The sequence below is a fragment of the Pogona vitticeps genome, chromosome 3, assembly GCF_051106095.1.
Source record: "Pogona vitticeps strain Pit_001003342236 chromosome 3, PviZW2.1, whole genome shotgun sequence".
NCBI classification, from domain to species: Eukaryota; Metazoa; Chordata; class Lepidosauria; order Squamata; family Agamidae; genus Pogona; species Pogona vitticeps.
The window spans coordinates 80121780-80147431 of NC_135785.1; the positions used below are offsets into that span (position 1 = coordinate 80121780).

At 38.8% G+C, this 25652-nt stretch overlaps 1 protein-coding gene across 3 annotated transcripts in view; it reads left to right on the forward strand.

The window, feature by feature from the left end:
- Positions 1 to 25652, forward strand: part of ADGRA1 (adhesion G protein-coupled receptor A1) — a 453957-nt gene that overhangs the window by 211485 nt on the left and 216820 nt on the right. For all 3 annotated transcript variants that reach the window (XM_078391268.1, XM_020795002.3, XM_020795003.3), the window contains exons 7-8: positions 6557 to 6770; positions 25236 to 25400. In XM_078391268.1, coding sequence (XP_078247394.1) covers positions 6557 to 6770; positions 25236 to 25400 — 379 coding nt within the window. The remainder of the gene's footprint in view (positions 1 to 6556; positions 6771 to 25235; positions 25401 to 25652) is intronic.

A 25652-nucleotide genomic window follows, 5' to 3' on the forward strand; every position in this document is an offset into this window, starting at 1 on the left:
ACAACTCTGTGATGTATTTGTGAGTTGTGTCATTGAAAGGGACAACAGACAACCCTCCTCCTCTATTTTCATCTACTCTATGACTTTAATTTTATTGTATTTTCCCATTAATGCAGCACTATTTTAGATAAATGAGACACATTGGCATATGCATTGCTGTTGGTCTACATCACTTACTTTAACAACAACAAAATCAAAGTTGCCGCAGCCTACTGAATGACGGCCATGAGAAAAAGTGGGGAAGGGGGTGAGAAGGGGAGTATCATTAATCAAAAGGAGGACAAATTGGAGTGATCCAAAGATCTGTCTGGACCCTTCCCACAGGAGAAGAAATATCCATCACTATGGACAGAAGGATCCCTCAAGAGATAAAATAGATTGCACCAAAGATAAGAACATTTTAAGTATGAACCAGACTGCTCCAACCTTTCGTGTCTGGATGTGCCCTAAGATGTTTGTATGTACTGGTTTCAAAATGAGGTGAGAATTGTCCTGAAACAGGATCAATGCAATCATGTAAATTTTCAGGAACTGTATGGAAAAAAGAAAACATATACCTGCCATTGTTGGGAGGTCATGTCCTGAGACATTTTTGGAGTGACTGCCAAAATGTGCTGAGGAACTGTCCTTTCTGACCCAAGGAGCTGTTGCCTTGGTACATGATGAAAAGGAGATATCAATGACAACCCAGTTAAAATCTCAAGCCTCCTACTCTTCCACACCAGTGGTGGTTTCATGCAGATGTTTGATCCTATGGCTTGGCAGAGATTACTCCACATTTTAAAGAAGCTATCCAGAATGTTGAATCTATTTTGAGGATAAGGTTTGAGGATGGGATGGCACCTTGGATAGATGATTCCAATATTGTTCATTTCAAAACCTGGAACAGATTCACATTACATATGAGTCACCAACCTCCACCATTGATGGTAGATTCTAGGTTGCTAGTCACTGTCATGAGTAGAGGTGCTCAAACAATATTCGGCCCCGCTCCTCCAGGAAGATAGGCATAGGGAGTGCTTCTTTTTGTACTTCTCTTCAAAGAATCAACTATGTTTCTCTTCATTTGAATCCCACAAATCCTGAAGAGGCCTAGTATAGCCCTCCATATATTATTTTCTCCAATTCCTGTCAGTCTTTGTCAGTATACCCAGTGGTGGTGAAAGCAAGGAGCTGCAGTCTAACAACACTTGGAGAGCCATACTTTGCCCATCCCTATTCTATATAACTGGCTGGAGAGCTCAGTGAGTTTGGTACTTGGCTGAGGTCAGGAGTTTGATTCCCCACTGTGCCTTTTGGGAGAAGAACCAGCCCATGTAGCCTTGGGCAAGTTATAGCATCCCAGAGTGCCCCAAAAGAAGGGAATGGTAAATTATTTCTGAGTACTGTCTCCCAAGGAAATCTGGGAAAGTGTTGCCTCGATTGATTGATTGATTGATTGATTGATTGATTGATTGATTGATTGATTGATTGAATACTGCCCAACTTAATGATAATTCATTAATCTGGGCAGGGAACAAAAAGAATTAAATCCACAACAAATACCTTCACCCTTCAATGTTATAATAATGTAAATATAAACAATAACATGAAAAACAACAAATTATTAAGAGTACCAAATCTGCAAAATCAAGTGGAACAAAAAAACAGGCTTTGAAAGAAATAATAAATTGCTAACTCAGAGGAAATACATATATTTAAAGACCTTTTTACAGTGGTGCCTCGCACAGTGACGTTAATCTGTTCCAGATTAACCCTCGCTGTGTGAAACATCGCTGTACGGAAAGAAAAAAGCCATTGGAATGCATTAAACTTAGTTTAATGCGTTCCAATCGGCTGATTTACTCACCGTACAGCGCTGTCCCTCTATGGCCGGTAGCCATTTTCGTGCCCTCCCCTCGCTGAACAAGGGTGCGAAAATGGCTGCGATCAGCTGTCCGGCGGGTCCAAAATGGCCGCTGGAACAGCCAAAATGGCCGGCCGCAGCATTTTCGTGCCCTTGGTAAGCGAGGGGAGGGCACGAAAACGCTGCGTGCAGCCATTTTGGCTGTTCTGGCAGTGTTTTCGCCCCCTCCCCTTGCTTACCAAGGGCGTGAAAACGCTGTGCCCGGCCCTTTCGGCTGTTCCGGTGGCCATTTTGAAGCCACGGAACAGCTGATCGGCAGGTCGCAAAGTGAAGGTCGGTAAGCGAACCGCTTACCGACCTTCGCTCTGCGATTTTCGCCCATGGGGGCATCGCTCTGTGATCGCATTAGCTATCGCAAAAGCGTCACCGTAGAGCGAATTCATCGCTCTACGGGGTGCTCGTTCTGCGAGGCACCACTGTACAGAGCTCTGGGTAGTAGTTTGGGAATGATGGTACGACAGATACCAAGGTCCCAAAGTATTTAGGGCCATAGGTCAGCATCAACCTGATGTCATGTAGTTATTATATTCTATGATAGGTGATGTCAGCCTGGATACATTGTTTGTTGATTAAATGCTGGTAAATGTTAGAATAAATAGATATTAATTGGTGTTATAGATCATGTTTCTTGCTTTCGGCAGTTGGCTTGCATTTTATTAATCCTTAGACCTCTAAATGTTATCATGCTGGTTAAGTGGTTGATCATTCATTCTTCAATTAACACACTCTTTTTTCCAGTTGTCATAAGATGTCCAGGTATTTCCATTACAGCCTGGACTAAGAATATTAAATGTTGCTGAGCAATCAAGGATAAACAGTGTTCCTCTCCGAAGGAAGACTGAAATGAACAAATATTATCATTATCTCCACTAAATTAAAAATGCAAAGCTTGGGAGTTACTCATTCTATTTGAATCAGCACTGTCTTTGGGGAACAGTGAATGGTGTAGATTTATTACAGTCAGTGGTGTGGCTAAAACTGGAATAAAATTATTGCTTCATGCAAGCCAAAGGATATGAGTCTTGCACTGAAAATGCAAAAGATACGACATCTGATGCTTTTGCAAAAGTGTGTTGTGTGCATTCATGTTCATTAACATGAACCTTGTGCTAATCACAGGTGGGTTGGCTGCAAGCTGGAAATATTGGCTTTGTGCTCAGAAAGGAGAGGGCAAACAATGCTGCCTGTTTTAAAATTTTGGTCATAACTTCCGAAAATATCCCAGTACAATATATATCAACCTGCAGATGAAGGGAGGTGTTAACTCACATGCTCTGATCTGGTCAAGTTTCCTCTGGTTATTTTGGCCCAAGACCACCATCTCAAGTCATTCTGGGCCAAAGCAGGGATAGAACATTGTCCATTGCCCAAAATGACAGAATAATTAGACAGCTTCAAAGTCCACTCTTGTACCATTGTGTAGTACAGCAAATATTGGTCTCTTCCCCCCCCTTCTCTTCTCACCCACTAAGTACTGACAAGAAACTGATGCTAGCAGACCAAGACCAATGCTGCAGACCCAGTGAAGACAACTACTAGAGTAGGCCTATTGAATCAGTAGCAATTTTTCGAATCCACTACTCTGTAAGTTCCATTGATTTAATGGGTCTACTCTAGTCATAACTTACTACTGGGTTTTAGTCATTGATGTTTCTTCTAAACGCTTGTATGAAATACATGGAACATCTACATGGAACTCGAGAACTGTTGATAGTCAGAACTTGAATCTTTAAATATCTGGTATGCAGATAGTAATTGTGGTCATAAGAAGCACTGCTCTCCCTGGAGTCTACAATGGTCCTGACCTTTCTTTGCTATTAATTATGGGTGGTTCATAGTCTGAGCAGCACAGGGGGAGGGTTCACCTCATGATTGCAGTGTGAGGCATCCCCACTTAGGTCATGGGCTGCCTATGCAGTGCCTGCCTCCAAATCAGATCTCCTTGGCAACAGTTAATTTGATTTTTTCCTACTTAGATCCTGTTTTTATGTTTGTGCCCTTCCATCTGCTTCCATCTCTTTCACTAGAGACCTCCAAAAAGGAAAAGCTATATTATTTTGGATAAAGTGTGGCCTGTGATCCAGGCACATGGAGATAGGAGGGCCATTCAAAATGGCAAGATGAGGTACCTCATCATCCACAGACCATGGACTGCAGGTCCATTAGATTCTTACAATGTGTCTTGCTGTTTTCTATAACATTGCTCTAGAAACTCACTGACTGTGCTAGACTCAATCCCCCTGTAATTGTTTCAGCTTTTTTTCAGCTACTGTCCAGTAGTAATAACCAGTTACCACATAGCTGCTCTCCCCTTGTGAAGAAGCAGTTGCAATCACAGAGTGCCCTGACAGTTACTGCATGCGAGTTATGAATTTCAGCTCTTCTCAAATCTAGCATGATAGTGTCATGGGAATGTATTACAGAAAGGTATTTAACAGCTGTAAGATTTTCCCCTCTCTAGTAATCTGTTTTAAATTGTGCATGTAGTATTCTGGCTTCTCTCAGAAGATACATGCAGGTACCAGCCAGTCTTCCCTCCTATCTTGTTCTGATGTTTTAAAAAAGAGTTCTTTATTATTATTATTATTATTATTATTATTATTATTATTATTATTATTATTATTATTATTATTATTATTATTATTATTATTATTATTATTATTATTATTATTATTATTATTACTACTACTACTACTACTACTATTACTATTACTATTATTAATATTACTATTATTAATATTATTAATATTATTAATATTATTTAAATTAAGTTCATATTGTGGCTTGGGGAACTGCCAACTGTACTACAAACCTCTGGCCTCTAGTCTCATCTTTATTTCCTAGAATTTTTCTAGGGCCCAAAGGTATTATTAGATTATTAAAATGGTGGAGAGCAGCCAACCAGCCCTCTATTCTGGGGCACATTTGGCATGATGGGAGCTGATGGGAATATTTTGGAAAGCTAAGGAGATGCGGAAAAGCATCTGAGAGGAATGATGTGAACAGAGATGAGAGATGGTTGTTTTGCCTATGCTCTTTCTATGTGTGGTTTTTGTGTGACTTATTTTTCTTTTGTCTTTTTTATCTGGTGTGGTGTAGGTTAGCTAGTTGGGCTGTTAGTTGGCTTGTTTCTTTTCCTCTCTCTTTCTCTCTCTCTCTCTCTCTCTGTGTGTGTGTGTGTGTTTATATCAGTGTTTTTATTTTAGAGTAGATTGTGTTTTGCTTTTGTTGTTCTGTTTTGGTGTGTGTGTTTGTATGGTATGGGGTAAGTGATTTGCTGCTCTCTGTGTTCCTTTAAGTATCCTCATTGAATATTTCACAGCTGTGTTGTTTTGTGAGGGCAAACAAAGCTTAGAAACATTGATTTGGGGACCATAAACTTCCCAGATTCAAAGCTCTGGAGCAATTATGTGATTTAGTATTTGGTATTCGAGGCTTAGATCCCCACCTCTGCAGTTTTTTGATCAAATTCATTATTTCTTGAATGTCATCAATTTACATTGAACTGGTGTTGCAGCAGAAAATCATAGGTTCAAAAGAGTTGTTTCTGTTTTGGACATCACACACCCTGGTGTATACTTCTGATTTAAGGAAAGTTCTCTCTCTCTCTCTCTCCCCTTGCTAATTTGCTTTTTCAGAAACAAGTGTTTTGCAGTTGGCCACACTTTTAACGGGAACCCCTTTGTGAGAACAGCCACAACACTCTCATCATTCCAGATGTGTCCACAGATCAAAAATCTTTGGGGACCCTGAGGCACAATGTAGTTTTCTCCATTGTTGATCATAGCCAGTAAAATTCCCCTGTGCTTCAACTCAGTGGAATTCCTACATAAAGGAGTAACATTTTATCTCAAAAAAAGAGAAGGCATGGACTTGGTGAATCTTTGAAGCATTGTATTTTCAACTACACTTTGTACTAGATATCTAAAATAAATCATAGCTCTGGTCACAATAAGTGTTATTATGATTTCATGAGAAAGTACAGTAGCATTAATAGCCTGTATTTTGTCCCAGTACTTTTACATTGTGCAATCTGCATATTGCATGGTTTTCATGTGGTATTTTAGTGAAGTTTTAAACAAAATTACCAGAATATTTAAAATTTAATTAAAATGCAGTAAAATCCTGAATTTTAAGATTTATCTAAATCCTTAAGGTACGTAAAGTTCAGGATTGTTTTTCACATAAATTACCAAGATGCTTCTCCTGGCTCCTCTAATCTACCCTATCTGTTGGTGATCACACAGCATTGTCACCAAGCAATGAGGCAAATAGCACATGTCTTCTCCAGAATGGATAGGGCATTGGTCCTAGGGTAGATGAAACCTATGAAATGTTAAAATCAAAATTAATTTAATATCAGTTCGGACTTATAAGAAGGCATCTATACCGTACATTTGCAGATGAAAATATAAATTGTTCAATTGTCGTCATCATCATCATCATCTTAGAACTGCAGAACTGGGAGGGACCCTATGGATTATCTAGTCCAGCCCCTGTCAAGGAGGCACAGTTGGGAATCAAACTTCCAATCTCTGGTTCCGCAGCCAGATACCATTGAGCTATCTGGAACTACACGCTTTTTTTAAATGAGTGAGATTTCTATCAGCAGTGGAATAAGTATATTATTTTCTTTATATTCCCATTTAGCTGCACCTTTGGAGCTGCCCCTGTTTGAATTGATACCATCACAGAGGCAGGTTGTTTTTCATGGGGACCGTTTGCCATTTCAATGTACAGCTACATATCTGGATAATACTACAGAACTGCATTGGTACCATGATGGTCACCTAATTGAAACTGATGATGAAAGTGGCATATTTGTGGAAGACAGCCTAACACATGATTGCTGTTTAATTACACGGTAATGTATTCATATATCTAATAAGCTGTAGAATATGTTCATGTTATTGCTATTATGACCATAGGCAGCCATGTTCTACATACAAAACCAAAATAAAATAGTAAATCAATCAATACAATTCAAAAAATGATTTTTTTGTAATGCATTGCACCCAGTGATAAAGAAATCCCCTTCCTTAACATGTAGATAAATAACTGTGAAATAATCTTTCTGAAATATTGGTACCTCCCAGAGTCTAACATGGAAATTAAATGTTTACTTCACTAATATTTGTTTCTATCAATCAATTGGAGAAATTTGGTTACAATGATACTTGTAACATAATGTTACATAAGTTTGCCTTAGTTCCCATGTGCCCCTCTAGAGATTTTTGGGCTTCTTTTCCCTTAGCCAAAATAGCCAGTTGGGAGGATTCGTCCAGTTTGCATCCCAAGAACGTCTAGAAAGGCCACAACAGGAAACAGCAGGAGGGGAGCAGGAGAAAAGACTTATTCCAGTCTTAGACATTCTAGACTTGTCAATGTAAAACAGGAGTGCCTCGCCCCCCTCTCCATAATCACCTTCTGCATGCATCCCCTGATGAATCCAAAGATACTGTTTCTGCTCATGGGAGGAAGAGTTGGGGGATGCTCTCATTTTATCCAGAACCCAGGGGGTTTAGAAGCACGCACGCACGCACACACACACACACACATTATATCCTGCAGCTCATCTTTTTAGCTTGCACAAGCCTTCTGTTATCTGAGTCACTGGTTTAGTTTGCTATCCTGTAACCACTATCTCTCCATTAATTCCTTTTAACCTGAAATAATTCTGGAATTGTTGAAATGGCCTTATGGATTCTGGGGGAAGAAAAATGTGTATAGTTTGGAACTCTGGGTTTGGCAGATTTGTTTCTTACTTTAACCTTGCTGAGTTCAATCCACACGTTTTGGGTGGGAAGCTGTAGAAGAGTCTTGCAGTTGCCCCTGCTTGCAGTGACTATTCTCAAAGCCACATACACCTGTCAGATCTGCTTTGATTTCGATTCCTGTACTGAGCAGGGGGATGGGCTTCGTGGCCTTGCAGGCGTCTTCCAGCTCAATGATTCTGTGTTTCCATGATCAACTAATATACATGTATTAAGAACCTGAATCAGTATGTATTGAACAGTACAGTCTCAGCGCTATGCAGCCCTGCCAGGTTTGTGTTTACTTTTATATCAAGGGACAAAATATTTTCTTTTTGGACTTCAGGATACTAAAATGACGTGGCATGCTGTTGCATTTTATCCATTGTTTTTCAGTAATTTAATGTAGCATAAGCAAAATAACCACGGTAGAGGGAACATTTAATATTCATTATTTTAAGTGAACCACAAAATAAAAACAATAAAAATTAAAAACGATATGCATAATGCAGTGGGGTGGATTTAACTGTAGCCTATTTTGAGCATGTTTAAATCTATCCCATTGCATTACATCAATTGGTTATGACAGGCTAAAGCCCCATTGATTCAGTGGGTCTGCTCTTAAACTTTTAACCTTGCATTTTTACATTTTTACATTTTCATACACTCTTTGTAACTTGTCGTAAAACTAAAGTTTTGCCATTTGTTTTTAATCATGCAAAGGTTTAACGGATTTTTTTCTCTTTCAGCCTTTTAATACACTTGTAGTTTCTGAAAATATCTCCTGTATAGTACTCTGACCTAGCAAGACTCTTGAAATCTTTCCTAATTGTATTTTTAAAAGTATCTGGCATAATTAAAACTTTTGAATGGCCACAGTGTTTGTGAGCCTTAAATATAATATTAATTGATGGAGTGAAGGGAAGAGGGGCCAGTAAAACGGAATTGGGAGAACATTTCACTCCCATTTGTAGGGTTCCCAGAAAAACTGCAAAACAGCTCCTCTCCTTCCCCCATAATGTGAGATGTTGACATGGAGGAGGGCTGCTTTAGCTGAGCCTTAACTACAGCTCCATATATAATCATATTAGTGTGCATGTAACTTTCACTGTTAAATGTTGCTATAGAAACTAAGGCGGTATTTGGCCCTCAATATTTAACAATACGTATAGTGGTATTTCTGAGGTGATTATTTAGCACAGACAGAACACTTACTCTTTCCAGCGCTATGCAGTGAATATTTTAAGAAGAATAACTACATTTAGAATTACTAAATGTATCCATGTACCTTGATTCGTTCTGGACATGCATCTCCAGTTAAACACCATGATTCTTTGTAACTTTTTTTTTCATCTTTATTTTGTACAGATAAAATATTCAACTATATTTTAGCTTTCCTTGAGAGATGAAACGCACACATAATCCAAACGTTTTTGATTGTGCTAATGAAACTAATTTATAAGACTGTGTTTAGCCCCATGAAATTTTTGTTGGCAACATTTATTTCCATGTGGGAGAGTCAAGAAGATGTTTCCAATTTGTTCCTAGCTCACATTTTCAGTTTATGGCCAATAACAACATTATTTGAATTATGTTTAACTTCTCAAAATTATTCTGACATAGTTTTCATAGAAGTCACATATGAAAGCCTACATATACACACACGTGCGCGCTCTAAGGAACCAATTTCCTATGGTTATGGAAATGGTGAATTTCCAACCTGCGTGAACTGTTATGTTTTCTGTAACAGTTGAAATCATAATTTATGTCTTGGACGTACTTAGTAAATATGCTCCCAGGAGCTGAGATCAGCTTCTGTCCCTGAGCATTTGCATCCCATGGGTTTACTAAATTATCACAATTCCCAGATGGAGGACTCGGGTTTTCTGTGTCACTCTCTGACTCCCCATGTCAAGCACAGCCATGTCTGTTTGAAAGAAAGGCCAAAAAGAAAGGTGTGTCCGTGCACAGCCTGTGCTTCTTTTTTTTAAAAAACTGGGATGTGATATCCAGTGCACAACTGCCTCAGCTGTAACTTTAAAACAACAGCCTTAAAGCAGCCTGCATCTTTCCAGATTTACATCTAAGAAAGACACGGCTGGCGAAATCCAGCTTGCCATGAACTTTTAGACTTTTAAGTTCTTCACACTGGTACATTCCTGATGGAGTTGCCCTGATCCATGAAAGTTTACATATTGGATGGTTATTTTTTTAGTGGTCTTCTGTAAGGTATTGCCTACTTCTGCATTTCTCTTTCCTTGCTCTCTTTGAAGCTATCGGAGGTACATAGCCAGTCCATGGCAGAAATTCAAGGACCCACTTTCTCTGTGATGTATAAAGCACTTACAGGCAGGGTAAACTAATATCTACTTGGGAATTAAATATTTTGGTACTTATATCTGCATGAAAGAAAGAAAGAAAGAAAGAAAGAAAGAAAGAAAGAAAGAAAGAAAGAAAGAAAGAAAGAAAGAAAGAAAGAAAGAAAGAAAGAAAGAAAAATAAACAATCAGGAGATTATTGTTAACAGAGAGGCAGTCAATAGAGGCAGTCTATAAATAATTTTAAAAATAGATATGGTCAAATTCCCTGTACTTGAAACATTTATTAATTTATTTTAAATATTTTAATCCTAGCTTTCTCCTTAAAAAGAACCCAAGGCAACTTTTAATTAAAATTTCTTCAGTTTAATGTTATATTTTCAAAGAGGACATTTGTAGCATGAAGCTGACCTTCCTTCTTTTCTCAGCTAAGAAAACCACTATATATTTTAAATATTTTGAGCATATTCAGACTAAAGGTAGATCAGTTCAAATGAAAGGAAATTAAATTAGGCATGACTAACTGTGTTTCTGTTGACTTCATTGAGTGGACTCTGTGCATGAAGAAATCTGGATCTAACTCAGTGGCCAAAATCCTCTTGAGTGAAATACAGTAGCTTAAGGCAGATGATGTTAATTTAAAAAGGTGAGTTCATGTTAATTAAAAAGTTCCTGTTTCAATCCTGAGGCTTGCACAGCTGGTACACAATCAATCTCACTGCATATCAGCCATGCAAGCCCTGGGACAGAAGCAGGAACTCTTTAATTACTGTACCAGCATCTCTAGCATCTCTCTCCTGCTCTCTTCTTTTACTCAACAGGAATTTAATGGGAAGCAAAATAGGAATGTGATCATGAAATGTCTAAAAATGTTGTTAGGAAAATAAGTGGAAACTAATTATAAGATACAAGGGAAAGCAAATAAAAAACAGAATAAATGACACAAAGAAAATCTGGCAATAATGTAGTTGTCATAAAGGAAGCATAATCTAAAAGAGAAAATAAATGTTGATGAGAAAGAGCACCATGGCAACAAGAAATAGGCACCGCATTTTTTTCGGACAGTGACTGAAGCATCAAACACAAATTGGCTACTTTGTAAGTGCTCAGATTCAACGTTGCTATTATTTGTCTGTAGGACTGTGATGTCATAGAACTCGTGTGCACAGGCAGTATGCCAAAAAATGAAAAGAGACATAGCTTTAGAGAGAACACTGTGAATATCTTGCATCTTAAGGATGTCTTCTCCCTCACCTTTCCTTTTCCTCCATCATCTTCTCCCTGTATAAGCACCATCTTGGATGGAAGACACTTGGATGCCTGATGCAGAGCACCAAATGGGGCCCATCTATCTCATAAGTGAGGGTGCAGAATAACTAAAGCAAACAAGCTTATCTTGTTCCTCCATTTTTTGGCAGTAAAAAAATAAAAATTGTAAATTTATAGTCAGATTGACACTCAAACATACTTTCTGTAGACCTGTTGGAATCAATGGGGTTTAAGACAATTGTGACCAATATACATCCCAGTATTTCACTGAATATACCCTGTTGTTTAGCATGATAAAGTGCAGTAGAGTAGGCCTATTTGAATCAATGGAATTTATGGAGATGTAGATTCATTAAATTCCCATTGATGCAATGGGCCTGTTTTAGTGCAATTTACTACACTAAGCAACACGATTTGGCCTATGCAAGCAACTAAGTCTGGATCTAATCCTGAACATCTCCTGATTCATCATACCCCAAAATCACCTGCCTAAGCTGGCTGCCTCACTCTCTGTAATGGAGGAAAAACCTCATTTTATGAAACTTTGCTTGTTTGAACTCCTAGAACCAAAAAAGGTTGCCTTGGTATGGAAGAGCAGCAGATCTGTTCTGCATTTTTGCTGTGGATATCATGTAGCAGCCTTGTAAGAGGTCATGCACATTGTTCTGTAGAGTTCTGTTACAAAAACAGAGATCTCGAAGGATTTGGCAAGCCTTATCTTAAGATAAATCACAGATCGAAAAAACAAACAAATCTGTGAGTTAATTTCACTGGGCATTTAAGTGGGGTGTGTGTGTGTGTGTGTGTGTGTGTGTGTGTGTGTGTGAGAGAGAGAGAGAGAGAGAGAGAGAGAGAGAGAAGAATGACAGCTTATTTTTATAGCTATGTGCTCCCAGGCTGACTCCATATCCAACACAGCTATATGAATAAATGATGCAGGCTTCCCAGTGATATGAAACTATAATAAGTATTGTGATCATAGAGTTATCCATCAAAGATAACAAAGCATTGCCAAAGCGATGTTGTTGCAAATGGCTGTGTGGTATTATTTGGCTATACTGATACATGCTTAAGTGTTTCAGGTACAACAAATTTGTAGTTGTTCTTTCCACCAAGGGTGCTCTTTCAACCAGTTCCAGCAACTGTGACTGCTCAGCCAACCATCATTATTTCAATAAACATTACAGAGGTTAGGCATGATATATATCACAAGACATTTCATAGTTTTCCAAGTCAGGGACCAAAGATTGTAACATTAAAGGCAAGCCAAATTTTGAGTAAGCATCTTCACAGGATATCCAAGCTTCATGCTAGCAGGCTGTCAACAAAACTGACAACATACAATGGCATTGCTGTGTAGAGATTTGAAACAGAGAAGTTATGATGTGCACCTGAACATGGCATGAAAAAATATATTATACGTCCTGTCTTTATTTTGCATGGAAAGTCTGCCAGCAAGACTAAAAACATGTCAAACATTTCAGTCCAATACAGTAAAGAATTAAAACAACTAGCATTTCCAGGTTTAATTATCAAGGTTCGGCCAAGAGGGCCAAGTCTAGCAGAATAGGCAGTGCCTCTTAAAAATCAAACCAGACCAGATCAGCTCAAAGATGTACAGGACAGAAAGCCCTACACAACTCATCTCCAATCTCACAGTATAATTCAATATTTATGGGTTGTCTGCAAATTTCATGCATATCTGACAAGCAGAAAAGAAGACAAAATATATTGGATTTCTGAATTGTTGTTGTTTAGTCTTTAAGTCGTGTCCGACACTTTGTGACCCCATGGACCAGAGCACACCAGGCCCTCCTGTCTTCCACTGCCTCCTGGAGTTTGGTCAAATTCATGCTGATAGCTTTGATGACACTGTCCAAACATCTCATCCTCTGTCATTCCCTTCTCCTCTTGCCTTCACACTTTCCCAACATCAGGGTCTTTTCCAGGGAGTCTTCTCTTCTCATGAGATGGGCAAAGTATTGGAGCCTCAGCTTCAGGATCTGTCCTTCCGGTGAGCACTCAGGGTTGATTTCCTTTAGAATGGATAGGTTTGTTCTCCTTACAGTCCAGGGGACTCTTACGAGTCTCCTCCAGCACCACAATTCAAAAGCATCAATTTTTTTCAGTGCTGGGAGCCAAGCTTTGTTGAGTTTTAGACTCCCCTCTTTTTTGTTGAAGCTCTGCTGGTGTTTGTGGATTTCAATGGCTTCCCTGTGCAGTCCAACATAATGATTGCTGGTGTTGTCCAGTATTTCAGTATTTTATGTCCAGCTTGTTGTAGGGCATGTTCAGCTATTGCTGATTTTTCTGGTTGTTTTAGTCTGCAATGTCTCTCATGTTCTTTGATTCTGCTGTGGATGTTTCATTTTGTGGTTCCAATATATACCTGACCACAAATGCAAGGTATCTAGTATACCCCTGCAGTGGTGAGGGGGTTCCCTTCTGTCCTTTGCTGACCGTAACATTTTTTGTATTTTTGTGGTGGTCTTGAATACTGTTTGTAGGTTGTGTTTTGTCAAAAGTTTCCCCATCCGGTCCGTGACCCCTTTGATGTATGGCAGAAATACTTTATTTGTGAGTGGATGTTTTTCTTCTTCAGTTTGGTGTTGTTTTCTTGGTTTGATGGCTCTTGTGATTTCATTTTTGGAGTAGCCATTTGCTTGTAGGGCCCAATTCAGATGGTTGAGTTCAGTGCTGAGAAATTGAGCTTCACAGTTCCGATTTGCACAATCTACCAGTGTTTTGATTATGTCTTCTTTTTTTTTTTGCTTTGGTTGGTGGTTGGAGTTTTTTTGTAGGTACCAGTCTATGTGGGTGGGTGAGACCTTGTGTCCCAGTAGGAGGTCAGGTTTGATTATGACCATGACATCTAAGAACGGGAGTTGGCACTCTATTTCTTTTTCCATGGTGAATTGTATATTTGGGTGGATGCTGTTGAGATGGTTTAGAAATTCACAACCTAGAAAAAACACAACATACTAACAATATTCAAGACCACCACAAAAATACTACAAATGTTACGGTGAGCAAGGGACAAAAGGGACCCCCTCACCACTGCAGGAGTATACCGGATACTTTGCACTTGTGGACAGGTATATATTGGAACCACAAAACGCAGCATCCACACCAGAATCAAAGAACATGAGAGACACTGCAGACTAAAACAACCAGAAAAATCGGCAGTAGCTGAACATGCCCTAAAACAAGCTGGACATGAAATTCTATTTCAAAATACAGTGATGCCTTGCTTAGCGAGTGCTCCGTTTAGTGACGATATCGCTTTGCAATGAACTTTTTGCGATCGCAAAAGCGATCGCTTTGCGATGTTCCCTATGGGGGAATTTCGCTTTGCGATGATTGGTTCCCTGCTTTGGGAACCGATCATTGCAGAGCAACCATTTTTGCACAGCTGATCGGCGGTTTCAAAATGGCCACCGAGTAAACAAAATGGCTGCCCGCTGTTTTCTGGGATGGATTCCTCCCTTAAAGGGCACCAAAAATGGCCGCACTATGGAGGATCTTTGCTGAATGGTGAGTTTTAAGCCCCTAGGAATGCGTTAATCAGGTTTTAATGCGTTTCTATGGGCTTTTTAATATCTCATAGTGACGTTTTTGTTTAACAGCGATTTTTGCGGAATGAATTAACGTCGCAATGTGAGCACAGCTGTACTGAAATGCTGTACAACACCAGCAATCATTACTTTAGACTGCACAGGAAAGCCATTGAAACCCACAAACACCAGCAGAGCTTCAACAAAAAGAAGAAAGTCTAAAACTCAACAAAGCTTGGCTCCCAGCACTGAAAAATACAGCCTGCAAAAGGTTAACAAACTCTACCCAGCCACAAGGACCGGTGATCACTGCACACAAAAGACCAGCTAACGACACCCATCAATCACAGTGACAGATAATCTCTCCTCCTTATCACAACAATACACCCACAACAAAAGCACACTGATCACCATAATCACCCATCTCCTGAAAGGGACAAAAGCTGATCCCACAGCTATAAATACTCAACTCCTAAACAAACTGCACCAGAGCATAGAGTGCTACGCCTGTCCTCTGAAGATGCCGGCCACAGAGACTGGCAAACATTAGGAAGAACAACCTTCAGAACACAGCCGAAGAGCCTGAAAAACCCACAACAACCATTGAGTCCTGGCCGTGAAAGCCTTCGTCAATACAATTTTAATTTCCTTTGCTTGCTTGTTTAAAACTTGGCTTTTCTAACCTACTGCTTCCTTTAAAAACAAACAAAAGTAAAAATCAGTTATGAAAACAACTGTTTGATTGCAAATAACTGTATGATATGCACACGGTTAGAACATGCAAGTGAATGATGCTGAGTGGCTGAGAGAACACATATGACATTTCTTGCTACTGTGCAGACAGTCAGAAGCTGCAGAAAGAGAGAGTCAGAGTAAATCAGTGTCCCTGTGAGAGTGTTCGGACAGACAAACTTTGTGATTGTGTTTCTTCTTTGATTTCTGGTAAGAGAACCATTTGGTTATCCTTGGGTAAAGTGACTTTTGGATATTATTGCAGTGAATTTCAAAACAATACATTTTGGATGAGCCTCAGAATGAATTGCTGTCTGAATTTGAAATGTAAAAGAACTGATGATATTGATGAGAGTGCCTCCTCAAAGCAAAATGAAGCTTCTTCCAGTCATCTTAAAAAGTGTTGCCATTATAGGAAGGAATATCTGTCAATTGCCTTCATGTGTACAGGTGCTGAAGACAAGAAACTACCAATGAGGCCATGAAACCATCAAAATTGCAAAGACATCTCGATACTAAACATAAAGAACATGCCACAAAGACCATTGATTTTTTTCAAAAGTAAGGAACATGAGCTTTAGGAAAGTAGGAAAATAGTAGAAAAGACTGCAACTGGTTATAATAATGAAAATGCAGTGAGGGCCTCATTCGAATTTCCTCTAAGAGCAAAAACCACAAAACTGTGCACAATAGCTGAAGAACTTATATTGCCTGCTGCAAAAATCAGGTTTATGCATTGATCAACAAGAAAGCTGCCAATTACCGTTCCTTAATACCTTTGTCAAATGACTCAGTTAAGAAGCAACAGGATGGTTTGTGAGCCAGTATCAAAGAACAATGATCAGAAAGAATTTGCATGTCCCTCTGCTTTGCACTACAATTGGACAAAAACACAGACATAACAAAGCAATCTTATTGTGCTACGTTAGATAGGAGCCCCAGAAAAATGTTTCTGAAGACATACTGTTCATCTCATTGGTACACACCACAGCTGAAGAAGTATTTAACATATTTAAAAAGTTTATAAGATCTCATGACATGGATTGGTTGAAATGTGTTGGAATTAGCACAGATTGGGCACAAGCAATGTCTGGAAAGCTTACTGGACTTGTAGCATAGATTGAGGAAATCATACCACTGGTGACTTTGTACCATTGCTGTCCTTATAGGGAAGCTCTAGTTGCTAAGAAGATACCAGAAAACCTAAAGCAGACCTTAAATGAATCAGTAACTGCTGTCAATTTTATAAAAAGCAAATCACTGAATTCAAGACTTTCTGAAGAGCTTTGCAAAGATATGGACAGTGAACATCACCAACTTTTGCTACACTGTGAAGTTCGTTGGCTATCATGAGGTAAAGTTTGGTCTCATTTTGGGGAATTGAGAGATGACATAAGATTATTCCTCACAGAGAAGCAATTTAACCTCAGCGATCGTTTGACATATTTTTCCTTGTTAGTCAAATTAGCTTATCTGTCAGAATTCACCGATTTAAATATGCTCAACGTAAATCTTCAATGAAAAAGGGTTACAGTTTTTCAGGTTGAAGACAAGATCGAAGGAGGGATCAAAAAGTTGGAATTGTGGCATCATCTCCTATGGAACTGAAACTATGAGACATTTCCAGACTTCACAAATTTTCTTGGTTCTACTGACAAAGAGTTGTCTGAGGAGGACACATCACTTATCGCTTGGCATTTGGAAGATTTGCAACATACTTTCCGTGAATATTTTCCTGTTCCTGATGCAAGCTCAAACTGGATTAGAAATCCATTTTCAGTTAATGTGTATGAACTAGAGGGCTCACAGCGGCAAAGGAAGACAAGTTCATAGAAATATCCACAAATGGTGCTCTGAAATTGTAGTTCAAGGAACAGTTACTTCCAAATTTCTGAGCTCACAAGCAGATTTTCCAGAACTATCGAAGAGGCTATGAAAGTATTGATGCTTTTTAATGACACACTGTACTTGTGCAAAATATTATTCTGTGCTCTTGTTTATCTTAAAAATAATTATAGAAACCATTTGAAAAACATACAGTCAGAACTCCCGATACAAGTTTCCATTATTAAGTTTGATAAAACAGGGCTTGTAAATGAAATGCAGCACCAGGCTTCTCCTTTATAATTATACAGATATAATAAGTTCCCTTTTCTCCACCAACTTGTCTTTAATGAGGTACAATTTTGTAAAAATTATATGCATGCCATTTTCTAGCTTTCATTTTCATGTCACTTTTGTATAGGTGTGCAATATTATTGATTTTATGGGTTTGTAATTTCAGTTTCTACAGCAAGAATTAGATGATGATCATCATTATCTTTCTCATCGCCATTTTAAATTTGTATGGAAGTGTGTGCATTAAAAGACTAACTTCTTTCTTCTTTCCAAATCTGAAGTATCAGGCAATTATTCTTCCCTTAAGGTCTATTATTATGAGTTATTAACACTGTCTGAAATATGTAAGTCCAAATGAGAAAAGACTAATTGAATCAATAAAATTTACATAGCCACTGACTCACCAAATCCTTACTGATTCAATGAGCCTACTCTAGTTGGAATTTACTGTTGAATAATAATAATAATAATAATAATAATAATAATAATAATAATAATAATAATAATAATAATAATTATTATTATTATTATTATTATTATTATTATTATTATTATTATTATTATTATTATTATTATTATTATTATTATTATTATTATTATTATTATTACAAATATATTTGTATAAATAAATAAGCTGGGGACGTAACTATAAAGCCATAACTACTCTTTCTTACGTAATCTTCTGAAATTTGGCATTTACTACTTTCCTACTAAATAGGAAACTTCCGGGCAATCAGCAACTGTCGTCTTATCCTGCAAGTCATGGATCCCAGCCAAGTGGGAGCCTCTCACAGAATACTTGCTCCCACATAACTCCAGTAATGTTGACAAGACTCCAGTGTCAAATGAGTTAAGCTAGCCAGTTTTAGTTGGTTTTAAACAGCCAGATATTTATATCCTGTCTTGATTTTCCATGTGTTAACCTTTGATAGATATTTTGTGCAGAAATGCACTCCAGGGACAATCACTCGTTTTTGAAATTCTTTGTTCACATTAATTATTGATTGTGGCTTGGACTAGATATGGGCAAATTAGGCTTTTCACCTAAATAGTGGAGAGCACCCTCACTGTGCTTTATATGTGCTCATCTGCCAGGTTGGAAGGACACATCACATGCTCTCTTTCTCTCTCTCTCTCTCTCTGTATATTACTTTTTAATCTGGCAGAGGAGCACATATAAAAGGGGAAAGCAAACAGTCTTCATGTCCCAGTAATTTGTTTCCCTTTCTTTGCCAGAATTGAGATTGAGCCTTCCAGATTCATATAGAAAATTAGGTCAGATTCTGAAAACCTTTCTTGGGGAAAGAAAAAAGGAATATGCTGCTATGACCTCTTATTTACTGCACACTTTTATTTCTGACATTTAAATGACCATCAATGTATAACAATCATTTTGAAGATGTGATTGCAAGGCAGTAAAATAACTAGTTTGCATACTAAGGCTCTGCCTTGTCTGTTTAATTACTAATGCACATTTGTAGCAATAAAAATACATTATTCTACAGGAAAATAATCTGCCCTAGATGAGGTATTTAAAACAGATTGCTCTGCACTGATCTTTCTACATTTGGCAATAGCCAGTGCCATAGGCTATGTTAGAACAGCGCAACTTATCTTGAAATAATTACCGCGGGATATTGTGGAACAGTTCCTAGCATATATTTAAACTAGGCTATCATCATGTATGCATTTTATTGATATAAAGTGAGGGAGAAAGAGAGAGAAGGTAAGCTTACTCAGGATGACTGCTCCCCCCAGCCCCCCCCCCGAGAGGGGTAAGCAAGACAGCCTCCTCTTGCATAGGATCAGCCAGGACAGTGAAGGTGTCTGGGCTGGTTTTGCATGGCAATCCATCTCCTGCCCTCATAGTTCTTCTTAATCTTGTTCTCCAAAACAAAATTTTAATGAGGGAGATGGGAGCATTTTAGTTTTCAGTGCAAATATCAACACAGTATAAGTAAAGGAACAATTATTTATGGGTGTACATGAATATGTGTAGCTCAGTTCTCATTTGGTTTAAAGCTTAGAAGTAGAACACAGATATTTCCTTTGTTTTCATTTCCCCCCCTATAATATTTTTATAAAAATCTACTGAATGCATATTACTGTCCTTTTCATTTTTGAAAGATAGTACATTCATGAAAACCAGTCACAGTATCTGTAGAGCCCATGATGCATTGTGTTTGGTGAGCAAACCTAAGATACTAGCTATCGTAATAATCATATGCTGTTACATTAATTCTGACTTACAGTGACTCTTTTCAGGATTTTCAACGTAGTGAATACTCAGAAGTGGTTTGCCACATTCTGGAGACATCTTTGGACTCTGCAGTTTGCCCAAGGCCACATAGGCTGGCTCTACTAGAGGCATCAGACTCCCAACCTAAACCACTGAGCTATCCGGTCGGCTCAGATTTAGCTATGTTGTTGTTGTTGTTTAGTCGTTAAGTCATGTCCAACTCTTTGTGATCCCATGGACCAGAGCATGCCAGGCCCTCCTGTCTTCCACTGCCTCCCGGAATTTAATCAAATTCATGCTGGTAGCTTCTATGACACTGTCCATTCATCTCATCCTCTATCGTCCCCTTCTCCTCATCTTCACACTTTTCTAACATCAGGGTCTTTTCCAAGGAGATTTCTCTTCTCATGAGATGGCCAAAGTATTGAAGCCTCAGCCTCAGGATCTGTCCTTCCAGTGAGCACTCAGGGTAGATTTCCTTCAGAATGGATAGGTTTGATCTCCTTGCAGTCCGGGGGACTCTAGAGAGTCGCCTCCAGCACCAAAATTCAAAAGCATAAATTCTTCGGCGGTCAGCCTTCTTCATGGTCCAGCTCTCACTTCTATACATTGCTACTGGAAAAACCATAGCTTTGACTATGTGGACCTTTGTCGGCAAGGTGATGTCTCTGCTTTTTAAGATGCTGTCTAGGCTTGTCATCACTTTCCTCCCAAGAAGCAGGCATGTTCTAATTTCGTGGCTGCTGTCACCATCTGAAGTGATCATGGAGCCCAAGAAGGTAACATCTGTCACTGCCTTCATATCTTCCCCTCCTATTTGCCAGGAGGTGATGGGACCAGTGGCCATGATCTTAGGTTTTTTTGATGTTGAGTTTCAGACTATTTTTGCGCTCTCCTCTTTCACCCTCATTAAGAGGTTCTTTAATTCCTCCTCACTTTCTGCCATCAGAGTGGTATCATCTGCATATCTGAGGTTGTTGATATTTCTTCCATCAATCTTAATTCCGGCTTGGGATTCTTCCAGTCCTGCCTTTTGCATGATGTATTCTGCATATAAGTTAAATAAGCAGGGGGACAATATACAGCCTTCTCGTACTCCTTTCCCAATTTTGAACCAATCAGTTGTTCCATATTCAGGTCTAACTGTTGCTTCCTGTCCCACATAGAGATTTCTCAGGAGATTGATAAGGTAGTCAGGCACTCTCATTTCTTTAAGAACTTGCCATAGTTTGCTGTGGTCCACAAAGTCAAAGGCTTTTGCATAGTCAGTGAAGCAGAAGTAGATTTTTTAAAAAAATTCTCTGGTCTTCTCCATAATCCAGTGCATGTTAGCAATTGGGTCTGTAGTTTGTCTGCCCCTTTAAAATGAAGCTTGAACTTCTGGGAGTTCTCAGTCCACATACTGCTGAAGCTTACCTCGAAGGATTTTGAGCATAATCTTGCTAGCATGTGAGATGAGTGCAATTGTACAGTAGTTGGAGCATTCTTTGGCACTGCCCTTCTTTAGGGTTGGGATGTAGACTGATTTTTTCCAAGTGAGAGCTGGACCACTGCGGAGTTTTCTAAACTTGCTGGCATATTGAGTGTATCACCTTAACAACATCATATTTTAAGATTTTAAATAGTTCAACTGGTATGCCATTACCTCCACTGGCCTTGTTGTTATCCATACTTTCTAAGGCCCATTTGACTTCACTCTCCAGCATGTTTGGCTCAAGGTCAGCAACCACACTATCTGGGTTATCTGGGACACCCAAATCTTTCTGGTATACAGTAATTATGTGTATTATTGCCACCTCTTCTTGATGTCTTCTGCTTCTGTTATGTCCCTACCATTTTTGTCCTTTATCATGTCCATCTCTGTACAAAATGTTCCTTTAATATCTCCAATTTTCTTGAACAGATCTCTGGTTTTCTCCTTTCTATTATTTTCCTCTATTTCTTTGCACTGTTCATTTAAGAAGGCCCTCTTAGCTATGGCTGAAGTCAAATACATGCGCATTCACCATCTTTGAGGGTTAGGGGACTATACTCAGGGGAGAGGCTTGTGGTGCTAAGGACTGATGGGGAAAGGGAAGACTGGAGACTGACAGAAGATGCCCCCCATGTTTTCCACCATTTTCACCTTCTCTTGTACCACAGCCACTTCACCCAGTGTGCAGCATCCATCTGTCTAAAATGAGCATTTTCAGGAGATTGTAGAAGATGGCAAAATGAGGAAGAGTAGGAAAATCAGTTTCTGCCCTCCTGTTCAGCAGGCAAACACAGGAAATCTGCGATCAAGTCCCTGCTCAGCCATGAAAACTGTTCCTTGAACATATCAAAAACCTTAAAATGCCTATCATGGTTGCTATAGGCCAGAAAAGACCCCCCCCTTCCTCTGTGTGCTTGCTCTGTGTGTGTGCGCTTTGCTTCTTGAAAGGAAAGGACCCTAGAAATATGTTGTACATTTACCTCTGTATTTTGCAATGTGTGGAGGGGAAGGGTTTTTTCTTTCACGCTTGGCTGGTGGTGAGGCATCTTGCAGTGTTGACAGTCCTTGATGATGTCTGAAAATTCCTTGTTGAGATATTGTGTCAGGCCAACACAGCCAAAATTAGTAGAGACAAGGAATGTAGCTTTTTTTTCCTGGTGTTTATACACACAAAACTGTATACTATACTAGCTCAGGAGAGAGAAGAATGGGCTTACATCTTTCCAATTTATATTCCAGAGTCTTACTTGAAGAGAGTTTAAAACACAATGACAGGGAAGTGTTAAAATGGTGAGCCCCAAGAAAGTGCATATCAGCTTTAAAGAAAAAGATAGAAGGAGTGAGAGTAGCAATTTTGTGTTTAAGCTGCCTACACAGCTGAGAGATTATACAGTAAAGGTCACCCAATATCACCTTTATGGAAGCTGTTGACTGGCCTGATGGGTCAACATAGCTTGAATGGCAATGCTGTCATCTGAGATATCTAGGTTTTATCTCACAAGCCAGTTTCTTTAACCTTTATAGCAATCCACTTCTTTGCAAGGAAAATAATACCTTGTGCTGACATTTTAGTCCAATCCAATGTCAGTTATAAGCATCTGGCATGTCTTACAGTCAAAAAAACTGTTTATATATAAATTCTTGTGAGTTAGCAGCAATTATTAGAGTTATAACTGAATGTTTTAAAAATTAAAATATTAACTTCTAATTACCATGAATGCTTGCCACAAAATTATCACTTCTTGATGTTTTGGTGGGTTGGTCTATGTACTAGTGACTTTCTGTGAAAGGGTTAAATATTACAGTGCCTCATGAACGACGGAAGGAGTAAGTAAGATATGTTCTAAAAGCACACTAGGGAGTTTCCACCCTTGTAAGCTCAGGGCCAAAACTAAATAGAATAAACTCTAAGCAATATTTAAAGTTACAGCAGCAAAATAAAACTGAATCCCTAGGAGATAAATTCATGCTGTAGAATCATTTTAACTGAAGGCTATTTACCACATTTTTTAAAAAAAATGCTTTCTGTGAAGGATCAAAAGAGAATATTAGCAACCAGTGCTCAGACGTACCTACCATTGTTGTGTCTGAAAGAAAACCTGTGGTGAAATGTTTTAAATTCAGTATTCTGGTGTTGTTAAATCTGTCAGTTCACCTCTTAATGAAATGTTTACTCTTGTTCATTTTGAATTCTGGATGTATAAAAGATCCAGACAGCAAGCAAGGAACTTCCTTGAATTAATGGAGTAGTGCACAAAATGGGGTAGATATAAATAAGGATATACAAATTTATTCTGTATTCTATAATTAGCCACTATATGTCATATCATTGGCTTTTTAAAGGAAATAACAAAGTTTCTGAGAACACCAATAGTTATTGTGAAATTACTTGCAGTTTTAGTTAATGATCACAGAATCACTGGACCTAAGGTAGTTGAATTGAAGTATTTGAAACCAACAGGATATGTTAATAATGATTTCTATCCAATTGATTTCGATGGCAGATGATCAAGGGTGTAATTCAGGTCAGCTTAATTGATGCTAGGCCAGCTGAGGCTGTGCTGAATCCAAAAACCTCCCAAGTCCATGAACAGAAAATAGCATAACAGTTGAGGACAGGACATATTAGAGATATTCATACAGTATATCATAGAAGTGAGTATATCATAGAAGTGATGGACTGACCAAGCATGTCTGCAGACCTAAACCCTATTGAGCATCTGTGGGGCATCCTGAAATGGAAGGTGGAGGTGAACAAGGTCTCTAACATCCACCAGCTCTGTGATGTCGTCATGGAGGAGTGGAAGCGGACTCCAGTGGCAACCTGTGAAGCTCTGTTGAGCTCTATGCACAAGAGGGTTAAGGCAGTGCTCGAAAATAATGGTGACCACACAAAATATTGGCACTTTGTGCCCAATTTGTACATTGTCACTTAGGGACGTACTCACTTTTGTTTCCAGCGGTTTAGACATGAATGGCTGTGTGTTGCATTATTTTGAGGGGACAGCACATTTACGAAGGAAGGAGTAAGTAATATTCCTTGTAAGGGGTATACAAGCTGTATACGCACTGCTTCACATTGTAGCCAAGTGTCATTTCTTCACTGCTGTCACATGAAAAAATATACTAAAATATTTATGAAATGAGAGGGGGTGTACTCACTGCTGTGATATACTGTAGGGTTGCTATAAGTCTCGGGTGACTTGACAGCACATAATAACAACTATGTCTCAGGGCTGGAGGAGGTTTGGGCATGGTATTCCTCAACTCTTCTGTAACCTTGTTCTTTTTTGACTCTCTTTTAAATGCATTTTCTGATTAATCTTAACCACAGCACTTGTGCTAGCAGAATAGCTCTCAGAGATTCTTCAGCTGGCAAATCTCGTGAGAGCTAGCACAAGGGAAGTTGTGATGGCCCAAGAGCCTTCTGTGCTTTCCAGCTCTCAGTAGCCAGCATATCTTTCAGTTAGAATTGTACTGCAATTCTGTCTTCAATCCAACATCTTCATTAACAGTTACAGTTACTTTCAGAGGAAGCATAACAATTTACTAACATAAATATTTATAGGTATATTGTTAAGTAGAACTGGATATCAGAAATTGACGTTGTGAGCTGTCCTTCATGTGGCCAGTACCCATTGCATGCCTTCAAGAACAAATATGCTTATATAATAGTACTATCTTCCGATCTCAAGCAGTTGGGTTTGTACAGCAGTCTGTGAATTAATACATCAGAGCAGATTAAGTGAAGCCTACAAGCAGGTCCAGATCCTCATTAAGTCTATAGAACTCTGACCAAATGAAGGAAGGATGCTCTGAGTTGCATAACTTCAAGTCAGATTGATAATTGTTTCCTGTTAAATCTTTTGCAGTGAGCTTATCTTGTCCAGCATCGATACTGATGCAACAGGAATGTGGGAGTGTATGGTCAGCAACTCCTATGGGAACATATCTAAGCAGGTAGAGATTGTTGTACTGGAAACAGCTGCGCCTTATTGTCCTGCTGAAAGAATAATTAACAATAAAGGAGATTTCAGGTATGTTTTTCTTCTTTTGAAAACATATAAATAATCAGACAGAAATTACCCGTATTTTTCGCTCCATAAGACGCACCTTTCCATAAGACGCACTAATTTTTTAGGAGAAGAAAACAGGAAAATATAATCTGTTTTCTTCGCTCCATAAGACGCATAGACTTTCCACCCCCCTGTTTTGTGGGGAAAAAGTGCGTCTTATGGTGCAAAAAATACGGTAGCTTTATCTTTCTTGCACAGTAAGCTTGTCTTATG